General features: G+C 39.8%; 1 protein-coding gene across 1 annotated transcript in view; it reads right to left on the reverse strand.

The window, feature by feature from the left end:
• Positions 1-15,869, reverse strand: part of LOC138213419 (protein diaphanous homolog 3-like) — a 154,665-nt gene that overhangs the window by 50,577 nt on the left and 88,219 nt on the right. Inside the window, exons 24-26 of the mRNA XM_069174499.1 lie at positions 12,445-12,580; positions 1,082-1,177; positions 184-246 (exon numbers count right to left, since the gene is read on the reverse strand). Coding sequence (XP_069030600.1) covers positions 184-246; positions 1,082-1,177; positions 12,445-12,580 — 295 coding nt within the window. The remainder of the gene's footprint in view (positions 1-183; positions 247-1,081; positions 1,178-12,444; positions 12,581-15,869) is intronic.

Genomic DNA, 15,869 nt, shown 5'->3' on the forward strand with positions numbered 1-15,869 from the left:
AAGACAAAGGGACAACTGAAAAGGTCATTGAACACACACAAAAAAGGCAGGTCATATGAACTGTCAAGGAGAATTTGCAGTGCAATACATGCAAGAGTTGTTGAAGGCTGATTTCCAACAGCAGATAGAAGAGAGAGCTGAGCATGCTCGAGGCTTTAGCTGTGTGGGTTGTTTTAGTTTTACCATAGTTAACAGGCCTGAGAACCTGGCGGAAGGAGCTGGGGCTGATCGTCGGCTGCTGGTTATCTGTAAGGAGGGCAGTAGACAAATAATGCCGACGCATACAGCACTAAGAGTCATCAAAGAGATGATGAAGAGGCGTTCATCAACAGAAAATTGGCTGCGGAGTAAAGTTCATTAACATCAAATACAGTGTTTGAGGGCTCAGCTGTCTTTTGTCCCGTATGTTTAATTGGAAATTCATTCAAAACAAGTACAAATCCCATCTTAGATTTACAATATGCGTCTGTTCTTTCAATTTTTCCAATTCCTGGATTTGGATTCATGGCTGCCAGAAAAAAAAACTGACATCCAAACATCAAACAGTTGTAGTCATTTTGTCAGGTGGATGACTCTGGCATTGTGCTGCAAGCATGTCTACAAACAACAAATCAGTGTATTTTGCAAGTGACTGAGAATGACAGTGTATGAAGCCAAAGCACAGGAATCTGAGGAGGCATTAAAATCGCTCAACTTTTAAAAAGAAAACAAGAAAAAATTGCATCGAACTGGCAGGTTAGGACCAGAATTAATTATGATTTTTTTAAACACCTGATTGGAATAGGAACCTCATTTGAACAGATTTGCATGACAATGTGAGAACTGGGTTTTGCAGATGTCCCGCCATGGAGCTGCATGTCTCTGCCCTGCGCTTGTCATCTACAAACCAACAGTTCTTCTCTCATATCTCTATGCTGTCCTTTTCTCTATAATGTTGTAAAGTTCAACTGTAAGGACTTTAATGTGTTAAGTGTCATGAAATAACCTCTGTTGTGATTCGGCGCTATATAAATAAAATTGAATTGAATTGAATTGAGGTGCGTGTCTTTGTTTGCTTATAAGTGTGGGAGATGAGACTCACCTCTGGGTCTTGGTGCTCTCTTCCTGCGGTCTCTGAATGCAGCTCCTGACTGTAGGGCCTCCAGCAAACTATCCATCACACCTGTCTCATCATTCTCTGAAAAAAAGAAAAAGGGATGTTAGAAAAAAGACAACAACAAAAAAAAGAGGTGCGGCATAGAAACAAAATCAAATAAAGTTTCTTTTCCAGTTGACTTTTGCCAGTCTAATGGCAACAATTTGGAGAACACACTTCATCACATGGACTGTCTTCAGTATAGCCTTAAGTCACAGTAAAGTCACATGTCCAATATATGATTTAAATAGTTCCAAGCAATTCAAATGACACATCAGTCGGTAGGACAATTTACCATGCAAATGTGTAACTTGTGCTGTGTTCCAAATGGCATAGTTATGTATCAACACTCACTGTTTTGAGAGCGTGAGTCACACTGTCAAGTACAGAAACATGTATTTCACTACAACTCGCTGGACGATAACCTCAAAATGTTACAAAGAATAAGTGTGAATCGCTGGACACTTTTCAACCTAAACATTCACCATCTTGCCTACGTAGAGAAAGTAAGGAATTCTCATATTAAGGTGTCAGGAAGCTGAAGCTTTCTCACCCAGTACGACCATACTGCTGCTGGACAGACGCCGTCGGTATGTTTATTGTGCGTGTTAAACAATGGGCAGGAAAACGGGTTCAATTCTAGGTAAAATAATTAGAGCCAGCAGATATGTTGGCAGGTGATGCATTCAAATGCTGCGGTTATTTCTGGTCAGTGCAGAACAGCAATGTGCGATTTGAGACAACACTACACTGTTGTTATTCTAGTACTACACAAGTAGGAGTCCTGACATGTAAGAGCAGTATTTGTTAGTGTACTAAGGAAAGTATGTCATTTGGAACACAGCATGGATGTTTGCAACCTTATTATGCTCAAAAATCATTGAAGGATATTAGCAAGCAATGGAGTCACATATAAAGGGTTGTTCAGTTCACTGTCAAGCTGGAATGGATACCTGCCCACGTGTTTCATAGTATTTAATGCTTTCGACTACAACATATCAAATCTTTGCTTTGTAGAAGCAAAGAAACTGGCAGAATTCAGATATGCCGAAGAAAAGGGAAAAAACTTTGCAGATATGACATTTAAAACCATGCCTTGTGTTGGCAGAGCAGAAATACCAGCCCTGACACCAGAGGCAAAATGATAGACCTGGACTATGATATGCAGTGAAAAGAGCCTCCGGTGGATGAAAAGAAAAACAGCCAGCAGGTACTCTGTATGGGAACGTTCAGGGACAACACTAACTGTCAATACAAAGTTTACACTGTGGTTGTCATGCAAATGTGAATGTGTGGGTGTTTTCTTTCAACACTGTTTCTGCGTTTCCCATAAATTCTTAATTTTTTTCCTTGCAAATGTAAATAAAGGTGTTTCAACTTGGCTAACTTCTGTACATTCCGTCTACTGACACCTGCACCTTGTTTACGTTCAACTGCCAGATTATATTCACATGTTGCCTATTTTACTTTTTTTAGTTTGAACACTTCATAGCAGTTTTAAGAAAGTGCTATGGAACAAGATGCCTAAGAACAAATATAAATAAATGAGTGCAAAATACTGAAATGTAATGTTGAAGCAAATTAACATACATTATATTAGCATATTACTTTTTAAAAAGTTAAGTAAAATCAAACTTTCTCTCCATGAGTATGCTTCGAAAGTACAGTCATGCCACATGCCGGTGCACGTCTGACATGTGTGACCACATTTCAGCAAGAAGAGAAAGCCCTCTGTGCGGCACAACTGCACTGGTCATTAATTTGAAAGTCAGACATATTATTGTGCTCACTTTTTTCCTCCTGCCTTCTGTTCTAATGGCCCTTCTATTAAACAAAAAAGACCAAAGATTAAATTTCATATAGATTTAATTATGTTCTAATTGTATGTAATGAATGCAAATTATATAATGAAATGATTTCTAAAAGACAAAAAGTCAAGATGTTTTATTAAACTAAAACACTAGGGTGTAATAGCCTTATTTTTTTTACATTTTCAATTTTTATTAAATTTGGTTATGACACACAATCTAATTATCTATTCTAATTATGTTTTCATTAGCATATAATCACCTGAAACCAAAAATAGTTTCCACTACCTTAGAATAAGCCAATAATATCTACTCTTCCATGGACCATGTTTCACCGCCATGTTTCTACAATAGCCCAGAAGGGACAAACTAAACACTGGTTCTATAAAGATATAAAGATCCTTTCACGTCTTTGGCAGGTTCCATAAATTATCTTAACCGCTTAAATGAGGTGTGTACAGGGTGTTCAGTTGTTTGCATCCTGCAAACTCACAACTAGATGCCACTAAATCCTACACACAGCTACTTTAATATATATTGCATAAATATTTAAATGCAATTTAACACTGAATACTGTAACTTTGTAGGTACACGTCTCATTCATCAGGGTATGACGTGCTAGAAAAGTTGGTAAAACTTTATCGGCTTCATAGCTTGGCCAAGTTGTAGGTAGGAGGCCATTGCTCTGTTTAAGGTTGTGTGTGTTTTTCTCACTCCTTCATTTTGTCTGAAAAATTCCCCGTGGAACAATAACACACACCAAAGAAAATGACTAGGCCGAGGTCCTTGCGATGGTACCAGAACCTTTATGGGGCCAAAGGCCTTCACATTCTATAATAACACGTGGAGCTCTTTTTGAGAAGCACATAAATCAAAGTGCAAATTGGTATGGCAATTCCATTTTTGTAATTTTGGTGACCAGGCGCAACATAACAGTGCAGAACATCACTATGTAAACTAAGGAAACAGGGGGAAAAAAAAGACCAGAGTGTTACAAGGGAGCATACACTGTAGTCCCAAATGGTTGCCTTTGACAGAGTCCCAAGGTGAAAATATGCAGCCTCCCAAATATAATTATTTTTATACTCATACGCACTGACTTTTAAGTTTATTAGCTAATCCAATCTGATACAACAACTCTGCAGTAAATATTTCCTCACTTTTTATTGCAATGTCACAGAGGTGTTTGAACAGCCCTATGCATGTAACTGTTCTGGGGGATTTAGGCTGTTATCTTAAAAAACATTTCTATATAATAATATCAGATCATGATAATAGATGGATTTTAGACAAAGGACCTCTTTCTATTCTTCTATGCATTCTTACTTTCTAATATTTTATGGGGTCACCTGTCAGGCCATGGTATGAACTAAACTAAAAAAATTAAATAACCTCTGCATTGAAAAAAAAAGAGTGTTTATTTGCTGTCCATATTGCCATATTAGAGTGTAATAATAAGTAGTGTATCTTTAGTGGAGTGACAATGTAGTTTGGGAAACGGGTCATTTTAGGTATCTTTAAAAGGTCAAATAAATTTGGTGGAGGGCAGGAGCTGGTCCACAGGCCGCTATTTGTTGCTGTATAGTAAAGTAAGGATGTCTCTCATAAGGTATAAAAATAAATACACGTTTTTTTAAAGATAAAACAAATGGCACAAGTATATTATAAGAAGTATATCTTCCCATCACACTGTGATTGATTTAGTCTGCTGCTTTGAGACTGGCCAGCATAAAAGATTGTAACCCAATTGAAATCTCTTTATTACAACTACAACTGATAAAGCTATTGCTCTTAATAAAATATATGATTTAGTTATAAGACAAGTATTGACTTCAAGTCAATGTTTGTGATATATTCAAACGGACCATTGTGACTGTTATTAAATATTAAATTAATTGATCTTGATGAAAACAAAAATATGAGAAGTGTCCATTCCTGTACTCAAACATAATCAAAGCCCTTCACTTGAGTACATATATGAGTGAGGACACTGTTTTTTATGTGAAATTACTGCAGTAAAAACTATCAATGAGGGCTGAGACTGCAGTCACTGATTAGCCTCTTAGGTGAGCCACATCTGAAATACCTACATGTTTTTCTCCTGAACTCTTTCTATCCGACTCTTTCATGAGACATTAACCATGACCAATCGCAATGTACCATGATTTTTCATGCATACAGAAAACCTTCAAAAACTGTTAATCGGCTCGGCAGAACACGTTCCCTTTACATCAAACCTCCTCTGCACTCGACCTTCTGTACTGAGGGCAGAGGATCTCCATGGTAGCAGGCTGTGTTTGTGCAAAAGCCATACACTAAGTTGCAAACACACACAAAAACTCACTCGCAAACATAGTGTACACATAGTGGCCGACTTCCCTGTCTGCCTGCTCCTATGTGTGCATTTGCTGTGCTTCTATTTTGCAACAGTTGCACTCCTCCTCTGGCTGATATGTGCCTAGTTCTTCATCATTACACGGAGCGGAGAGGCAGCTAAAATTTCTGAGCAAAAACCAACTCTCTTCGACGTCCAAATTTGTCTCCGCTGCTGTGGCAATTCATCACAGGCGGCGAGCTCCAGACTCACTGTGACACACACAGAAATACAGAAAGCACACAGAAAACAAGCAAAAAGGAGCATATCAATCTATCACAACCTGCAGTGTGTGCCTTCATGTGTAGTACTCCGTTTGACTCCAACTCACAAGAACATGAAACGTTTTGTGTGCCTCAGGAGGCGAGGTAAAACGAAACCCAGTCAGATCTCCTGCCTTAGGAATATATGGGAGCAAAAACAGTCCAATGTTACACATCAATCAGATGCAACTCAGACAGGCCGAGACAGAAAACTGCTTCATACAATGTAGACAAGAGGTGCTTTCAGACATCCCCAACTCGAAAAATCATAACACATATTTATACTCACACCCACATGTTCACAAACTTGTGGAGTGAGATCATAGACATGTCACATGGATAGTAATGGATGAGGTAAACATGGCAGTGGAATATTAGTAAAGCGAGCAGCTGTGAAATGGGTTTGAAACAGTGATTCAGCTTGTGAGAGGTGCTGTTGTGGAGGATGTGGTGAGAGAACAAAGACTGTTGAAAAGGACTGGACAGTGAAGAGTGGTATCCCAGCTCTAGCAGTGTAGTCACTGATTGGTGCTTTGATGTGCACAATTTGCCTGCCTTTTTCCATTCGGCTGCGTCTGGTATCACAGCTCTCATGGCAGGTGTGCAGTGAGCACACAGGCTTTTGCTTTAACTTTCACAAAAATGAGGACTCTCGAAAGCCAGCCTCGTCTTCACTGATGTCTATTTAAAGAATAGTAATCGCGTCTACCTTGTGTTCACAACTTCTTCAATGCAACTCTATAGTTAGCTCCAAGGCTCACGTTTTAGTGGTGAAAGAAAGCAGGAACTGACAAGTGAGCAGTAATGAGATGTGTGGGCTTAACTGACCTCTTCGCTGGGAGAGAAGAAAAACGTGTGGAGATGTGTAGTTGGAGGTCAAATTTAGATGTACAAATGTACAGGTCAAATCAACAAGAAAATAACAGCAGAAAGGGGTTTACTCTGCCACAAACAAAAGAATAAACTCGGGGAGCAGAATCGAGACAATGCTGAATCTGCACCGCTGGGAAAAAGCTATCGTTATCCTCCTGTCGGGAGTGAAACTTCAATCACCATCTATTTAATCAGAGCCTGTTCGGACTGCTGTTTTCCATTTTCTGGGCAAGGTGGCTGTCTGTGTGTCGATGTCTACTCCCTATTCAGACCCGGACTAATGTCTCCCGCCACTTCACTCAACAGGATGTGGCACTTATCATCAGGACGATGGTCCAGTGTGTAGCAGAGGTGGGCCAGTGCAAGGCAAGAAATAGGGTCAATTGGGCTGAGATGGAAAAGCTAAGGAGAGAAAATTACATGCCTGAGAACAATGAATGCAGACCCACCACTGTGTTCCCTTGGACACTTTGAAGACAAATGGTGCAATAAGAAAAGTCAGCCCCCTTTCTCTATTGAATACAATCTGCCGCACTTCACTGATACTTTCAGAAGCAAGTAATCAAGCCTTTCTCTAGATGAAAAATAGGGATGTGTTGGGTTCAACACAACTCGAGGAAGATTACAGAGCAGCACACCGTGGACATTTAGACAAGGTGCTCACCTTGTCTACAGGGAACCAGCCCACAGTGGATTCTACAAGAGCACATATCTGCAATTTCAAACAAGCAGTTTAAGTATAAGGAATAAATTAGTAATCGATCATAAAAATATATCAGACCGTGATCGCTCTTCCTTATTTCCGCTGTTTTTACCAGCAATTGGTTGTAATGCGTTACCCCGTCCAGAAGGTGGCAGTAAAGCACCAAAACACTATCTGCCAGCCGCCATAAATCAACATAAGGAAAAGAAGAACACGTTACTACCAGGCTCCAGAGCTTTGCTGGGGAAACCTGTGTGGGGCTGTGCGATTAGTTGACACAGTGCGGGAATAGTCCATTAATAGCCCATTATTTCCCAGCGATTTTCGAAGCGTATATCTGCCTGAAACGCCCATCCCGATAATAAACTATATAAAATGTGAACCCAACTATGTGAACACTGCTGTAACACAAATGCATGGCACGGAGCCCATTACTTTGCCTACACTATCAGTACAAGTACAAGAACATACAGATTCTCATACTAGCTCCGACACCTCAAATAGATTTTTCTTTCTCTCTCTTTTTCTTACGCTTCTCCGTTGCTTATAGCATTTTTGCATGCAGAGTTGCATCTCTAGCTGTTCTTCTATTTGATGTCTTAATAGTTCATCGCTTGTAGCCATGTAGGGAATGTTAAATAAAGCTCTGATGTGTAATTTGTCGCTTCACAAACATTCCTGCTCCCGGCCTACCCTGGGAGTTAATGCAACAGATTTGTCATACACAAGGCAGGCGCAGCTAGAGGTGGTGGAAAAAAAACACCTATTCAATCTGAATTTCAATCTCTATAGGATTCTATGCAAATGCATGCAAGCTAATGCTTCCTGCTCTCTCACACTGCCAGAACACAGTGATGACGAAACCAGGCTGCATACTATGGCACAGGGAGAAGCCTAGTCTGTGGCAGGTGAATAAGGCAGAGGGAGACGAGAAGGAAACTGGGATAATCTCCCATTTTAGGAATGACAAGCAAGGAAGGCTGAAAACCAAACTAAATGCTGTAGATACCTGTAGTAGGTTAAGACGCTAAAATCCATTTTGATCATTTCCCCCACAAAACCCTCCCCCTTCCTTCGCTGTCTCATTGCTGTGCCCTTCAGCATAATGTGAACACACAGTCTCTCTGGGGCTTTTTAGGGAATTGATGGATAATCAGATGATTACACAGAAAATCTCCATTGAGGACAATCCTCCCTGACAAACAAAGAGAAAGCTCTTTAGTTAATAAATAGGCTGAGAGACAGACAGTGTGAGCGACAGAGTGAGAGAGTGCGTGAGAGTGAATGAGTAAATCCTGTCCAGGGTTGGCAGCACAAAGCCAAATCTCTCACACATATTCATTTCATCCGAACAGTGTGTGTGTATGTATGTATTTGTGTGCACATTGCCAGAAACGTAACTTCTTAGATATGTCACAGAGTTTGCCTTTAGCTTTATCTTAAATTGAGCGTATCGAAAGAAATTTCAAGCTCGAGGCATGTTTGTATAAGCCTTTCTGACAAAATTTGGCTGATTTTCTTTTTTCTTAACTACTTTTCTAAAATGAAAATAAAAAGTTTGCAGCGAAATATTACTCAACACACAATCACAAGGGGAGGAACTCCAAGCTGTCAGGCTGAGTGATTTATAAACTAAACATGCAAGACTTATTCAAATTCACATAGGGACACAGAGTACCCAGTGCAAATAAAGCATATCGAAGTCCTTTTTTGATTTACCAAGTGGATGTACTATAATTGTTCTCTGTGATAGCAATGAACAGAAAAATAATCGGAATGCCAAATTGAAAGCAAACTGATTTAAATGAAATACAACTGTAAAAAGTTGTTTATTAATTGAGTTTTTTTTAAGGGCAGCTGCCACAGCTTTGAGTTTATGTGGATAGGTTATTATTGTCTGGACAAAGCAGCTTTTGCACATTCTTTCCTACAAAACTACTCAGGCTAAGTGTTCAGATGAGAGGAATGGCCCAATCTTGGTTAAATGTCCTGATTGGGCAAAACAACATTGCACCACCTTGGAAACTATCAAAGGACAACTCAGAGTCAAAAATAACAGCAAGGTTGTGGGCCTTCTTACAAATAGTATTGTGTGTATTATTGTAAACATAGAAAAGGTAACGCATATAACTGTAACATCCAAATCATTGCACACTTGGATAATTTGTCACACTTCAAATATGACTCGTTGGCCTGAAATTATGGTCCAGCTAGAAGCACGTTCTTGACATATAGTGCCTGGCAATAACAGAACATTCACGACCAGTGAACATAACATTGGACATAATCAAGCCTCCCTGACATAAACAACCCATACAGCACTGCCCTATGTGAGCTAGTTTCTGTTTCGCTTTAACTAGTGTTGGTATTTTAGATAACCAAAATATGCCAGAGGGTAAGATACAGCACACACTACTAGACTAACACGCAGTCCATAATACTGCTCATTAATTTCAACTGGACATGGCCCTTTGTTTGGATGAGCCCAGCACTGTACAATTTCAGACAATCTGTGGCAAATGGTGAGGAGTGAAGGGTGCCCAGACCAGAGTAAAGGGAAAAGGGACTGGTTTGTATCATGTGTCAGCCAAGAAAGGCCTTGGTTTGTCTACACAGTGCGCCCACAGCAGCATTTTGGCCTGGATGGAGCACAGTGGTTCTGCTCTTGCACTCTAACATCTACAGGAGTGCTACAGTGACTGGCAATCTCATGTCAGCTATAGATGCTGGTGCAGGGCTGCGACTGCCAACCTCGACTGCTCTGCCAGCCTTGGCTTTGGCATTTGGTATTGGGTCTGGAGTCGGCACTGTTGAACAAGTTTCTGGCAACAGCAGCTCGCCAAAGTGAAAGGAAAAAATAATGGAGAAAAACAACAAGAAAAAGAAAAACAACTGGCAGTTGGAATCAGATTCTTTGGCATAAGATAGACATTGCCTTCTTCAGAGCTATGTCTGAACCTGCTTGGTAAATAGAGTTATCATTCTAGCCACACTGTCCCTGAGGGTCACAGCATACAAGAACATATTGCATATGAAGAGTTCTTCACAAAAACTCTAATGTTGTGTTTATGGGGGAATGCTGCTTCAGACAAGTCCAGTTGGAGTAACAGATACGCAAGTTGGAAGGGTTATGAGATGCCAAAATGTCTGCACATTGGTATATATGAGGTAGGACTCTTCACTACTGAAAAGTCATGGCAGTTTTTTTTAAACTTTTATTGTGGCAAGCATGGCAAAGTGATATACAGGTACTAACAATGTGTTTGACTGAACACCTAGCGAGAAGACTAGAAAATATACAGCAATGAGTTGGCTGAGGTGTTATGAGCGGTCTGTCCAGGACCAAAGAAGGCACATCAGGTCAGTAGCACAACCAGTTGGGTCTTCTTCCATTCACAGGGTTGTTAACACTGAATTAAACTGAGTTATTCGTAGGCGTTCGGGGAAAACATGAAGCGCAAATGACCCAAACTGTAGCACGATGGCATTTGGGTTCTCCAACATGACAACTCACTGTGAACTCACAACGCGTTAAACACAAGACTTTCTCCCGTCTCTGTGCACGTTTCAGATCCAGGTTCTGATAGCAAGCCACTCAAAAACACCTCTCCCGGCTCATGAGACATTACAAGGGTCTCCATTACCGATTTGCTGTGCATTTTCTGCTCAAGTCTGTGGTGAAGTTGCAAATGCGTATGTACACAAAAATGTGTGTAACTCAGGTGCTGATTTTTATCAAGACTTATAACTTGGAATACGTACTCATGAACATTATAGCTTCCCCCTGCTTCGTACATATCACGGTGCTGCACTCCGTTCACACACAACGAGCACAATCTCTGAACTCTTTCATCTAGCCTCATAAATATCATCATCCACCCATATCCACGAGTTTTACTCCGCGGTCGTCAGCGTGCAGGCCAAAATTTAAAACTGTGCGGACAGTTCCCCCTACGAGTGCGCCAACTGCACCGTGGCAGAAACGGGAAGTGGTTGCTCATTTAATGCCCCCATATCCATGTCATTATGTTTGAACTGTATTCCGCATCCTGCACCTTTTTCTTGTCAAACATTTGCATGCACTGTTTTCTCTGGACCTAACTTTTTCATGTTGTCCCGCCAAACACAAAACACAAAGCAGCTCCTCTTGCTTTCAGTAGGTTGCCATCATTTCCGAAACATCCACATACGCGTACCGCCGATTGCAGTAAGCAGTAAGTAAGTAGCCTGTGCAAGTCCACTGTATTGAGTTCATGTTCAGCTGTTCACCTAAACCATGACTTGGCCTTTTGGTTCTCGGTATCTTCTTAAAATATCCCAAATTACATGGTGAATGAAATCTTCTAAATGTTCCCACATGTTGCAACGCTTTTGGCACTACCTTGTTGCTGAGTGTAACTATTTGCACACATTAATTTTAATTCTGCTGCATTTGACTGCAGATCCATGGTAACCGGGCAGCCACAGCATTTGCTTTTAGCATGACTTGCAATGACCAATTTGCAATGTCAAAACATATTGTAAAGACATTAACATCAGCTGTGATTGTGGACTTTAAAATATTACTTTTTCAACCATCAACTTTTATGGCTCACTGAGAATTTGTACATCACTGGGTGAAATATGGTTATAAAACAGTGTCTGTCAACTAACATTTCCAGGTTGGCAGTCAAACACTGCTAGAGCGTCTTGTAACAACACACTGAATCCTGTCGAATGCTGGTTTTGGATGACCCTGCGCTCTGACTTCCCGAGAAGGGGCAAGTCACAGGTGAATTTCTCGAATTGAATCACTGCCCGATTAATATTCATAGTGCAGGCAAAAATCTGCACAATGCAACACGTCAGGAATCTTACCTTGGTAAATTGCCCACACATCAAGGGAATGAAGGATGGAATAATAGGTTCAAAATAATAACAGTTTCAACAGGAGTGATATGGACAAGGTGACATTTTTTAAGAGCTTTTTGACATTGTGCTTTAATATTACACAATGAATAATTTTTTATTTAAATTATTTCCAACAATACTTAACTACCCAAGTCAATCAAAATAAGCACAAATGCATTCTCTGCACATGTGGGTTTTAATTTTTCAAGCGATAAATACTGAATGGTGAGAAAATAGGTGCCTCTGTCTAATCCATTAAAACGGATTGATAAATGGGAGTCATTGTCTTTGAATGATCTCTTACACAATTTGACCCAAGATTGATTTAGCACACAGCTCTCTGTAAAGGGCTTATCTTTGCAAGGGTTGACAGCAAAAGCAAATTGAGTAGTCTCTACCTGCATTGACTTCCAGCAACCTCCTCTTCTTCTGCTGTCTCTCCTGCTTTTCACGCTCAGCCTTCTCCTTTGCTGCCCGGGCTCTCCTCTGTTTCTCCTCTGACTCCCGCCGCCGGAAGTTCTCCTTTAGTGCTTGCTGTGGCGAAGAGAGAGAAAAAAAAGTGATAAAAAGACAGAGAAAAGAGAAAACATGACGGACTGCTAAGTGGGGTTAATTACAGTAGTGTAGAGCCTGTCAAAGGCAGAGGCAGCTGTCAAACCCTACAGACATCTTTATCAGGCACCATTAAATTCAGATGAAGCTTCAAAGGTGCAATGCCACTCTGGTCTTGCAAGACACAAAAGAAGTCCACATCAGGGGCACTAGATATCCATATGACTGATGGGAAAATGTTTTAACATAAATATAAGTTGCTGTTTTTTTCTTTTGTCTTTCATTAATTTTTCTTGCCATTTTAATGTTTACTTTACTGTGTATTAATAGTCAAAACATGTATTCCTATTTTTAGAGATTTTTAATGTTCCATTTCTATACTTTGTTTTTTATCTTTCATTGTTTTTTAGAGTGTAAAAACATCATCATCGCCTCAACACTGACTGGGAAAATATTCAAAGGTGTAAAAAAAAAAGAAATAAAAAAATGTTATTCTTACACATCATAAATGTATAAATTATGAAAATGCAGCAAGTCTCAGGCCACGGGGTTTCTGTTTGTCTGTTCTTTTAAAGTGATTGTTTGGGGAGATAAGACATCTTCAGCATCACCTGGTGGCACGTGTAAACTTTGTCCAGTCAGGTAACAGCAGGCAAGTTGAATAGCAATGCGAACTAACTGAAACACAATTGTAAAGCACCTGGCTGGATGCTGTGCTCTGCTTACAGGTGATGCTGAGTAAGTAGATGTTTGTCTTCCACAATAACTGAGCATCAAATATTAACAAAAAATAAAAATCACCTAAACATGTCACCACAATCAACTGATAGATTTAAGTTACAAAAACAATTAGGCATCTTTCTTGCAAAGAAGAAGATCCTAATATGTCTATAGTTTTACAAGCATGATGTTTATTACGTTTGATTGTAGGATTGCATTTACTGTGTTTCCTTGGACATATTGTAAATTAAATATTTTTATGCTTTTGACACACTTTTCTTTCTATCATTAAACTTTTCTAAATTTAAATGTCTGAAGTTTGAGAAAATGTACTACAATTCAATAAATGTTAAAATATATAATTTTTATTGTAAAATGTAATTTGATTAAGAAAAAAAATGTCATTTAATTCAAGAGTAAAATGCTCATGGTTAGCGTAAATCACATTTGCAATTATTATAACCTCACCAGGACTTGAATAGATGCATGCACCCACTTCAATATAAACAACTGGACAACAAAAGCGAGCCAACAATATGCAAGGACAATATGAAAACCTGCATGTTGACTGACTGTGGTTCTTTTTTCAACCACAGAAATACAGTTTCAGGTTAGTTTCTGGGCTGTCCAGTATTTGTTCCACTCCAGAGTCACTCCACTGCTGATGTTTGTACATTATGACACCCTAAGTATATGGTTGAAAACTTAAGTATTAAATATCTTTCACTGCTCCAATTCAAGCCCTGAGACATGAAGAACCTTCACAGAACGTGTTTTGAGACTGCAAATATTGGTAGTTACTAAACATTAATACTGACTTTTAAACAAACTGATGCAACCAACTTCCAAACATGTGTCAATAATGGCTATATGTCCATCTATGAGGAATAATTCTATAGGTATGGAAACTACTGTGCATCAACCAACGTGGACACTGGCTCCATTATCCCTGTGTTTAAACCTCCAAGATGTGGTATCAATAGCTCAATAATGGCAAAGCCAAGAGACACACTGCATATGATTTAATAGAGTGCTTGCATGATTGCCATCCTGATCAATAGCCAGTCACTTAAAGCAAAGGAGTCTGGGCTTTCATCAAACACCCAACTCCTCCCCCTCAACTCCCCTCATCTTGTGTTATTCACACAGCCCGGCTTAACTGGCAGGTCAGTGGAAGAATAGTAATGCATAACAAACATGAACGGATATGCACAAAAGCCCACTCTGCAAGAACTGTGTAGTATATGGAGAGCTACAGTGGTACACAAACATTAGTTGAGGCCCGGTGGCCGCCACCTATTACGTCTGCATTCATGTGACCATTGTTGGAAATGATATAGTCAACTTGAATTCAAAACATTTGTGTGCAGTTGATTCAGCATCAGCAAGCCACTTTAAAATGGGAGAAATGGCAGCTTGAATAAACATTGTGTAAATTACTAAAAGTAGGGTTGCAAGCGAACAGTATATATTGTACTCATATTTTGAAATGGCTACACCACTCTTTGCCTGTGTTTTCAGTCCTGTCCTTCCAAAAGTTAAGTATGACTGCATGTCAGTAGCCAGAACACTCATACTGCTTAACACCTCCAATAAATGTTACACATCTGCACATTGAGACCATAATATTTTAAGATCAATGTGTTTTTTTTTTCTTATTTATGAACACACCACAAAGAGATGGTGGTTGGTTGGTAACTTATGAAAAAAATATCCAAATCCATTCCCTTTAGGATTTGAGGTTATTAGATAAAATTGCCCGTTTTGTTCAACGATCTATATGCACGCGCAGCAATGGCAAGGTTAATACATGTTTTTTCTTAATATTTACAAGTTTTTTTCTAATTCAAACCTGAAACTTATGATTTACAAAAGTATTCAGGCCCTGTTGCTGCAGCACTTTGTCTGTATCATGTCTAGACATGAGATGTGTCTAGAACTGGACTGGAGTCCATGTGAGGCAAAGAGATTTGAATTTATAAGGAACTCTGTGTAGAGCTCAGAACCGTGGCAGGCATAGATTAGTGTTTCCAGGAGCATGGTGGCCCCAATCATTTTGAAAAGTAAGAAGTCTGGAACCACTGGGAGTTTGGTCAGGGAGGTGACCAAGAACCCAATGATCAATTAAACAGAACTTCAGAAGTCCTTTGCAGAGATGGGAGAACTTCCCACTCCATCAACTGGGTCTTTTTGACAGCCTGCTTAGTTTGCCAAATGGCATTAAAAGGACTCTAAGTCCACAAAGAAAAAGATGCTCTGGTCTGATGACACAAATTTGAACTCCATGGGCAGGGCATTAAGAACAATGTCTGGTGAACACCAGCTACTGGACATCACCTGGATAATATCTGATGTTTGGTGGTGGCAGCATCACGATTGGGTTCTTTTCTTAACAGCAGAAACAGCAAGAGTGGTCAGAACTAAGGTAAGGATGTGTGAAGCCAAATAAAGAGGTCTTTGAAGAAAACCTGCACCAAAGTGTTTGTAACCCTACCCAATGACAGAGACCCAACGCATACAGCCAAGACAATGCTGGCTTCAAGACAAGTCT

Source organism: Embiotoca jacksoni, unplaced genomic scaffold (assembly GCF_022577435.1).
Source record: "Embiotoca jacksoni isolate LCO1_2020_lvr unplaced genomic scaffold, fEmbJac1.0.p SCAF_6, whole genome shotgun sequence".
NCBI lineage: Eukaryota > Metazoa > Chordata > Actinopteri > Embiotocidae > Embiotoca > Embiotoca jacksoni.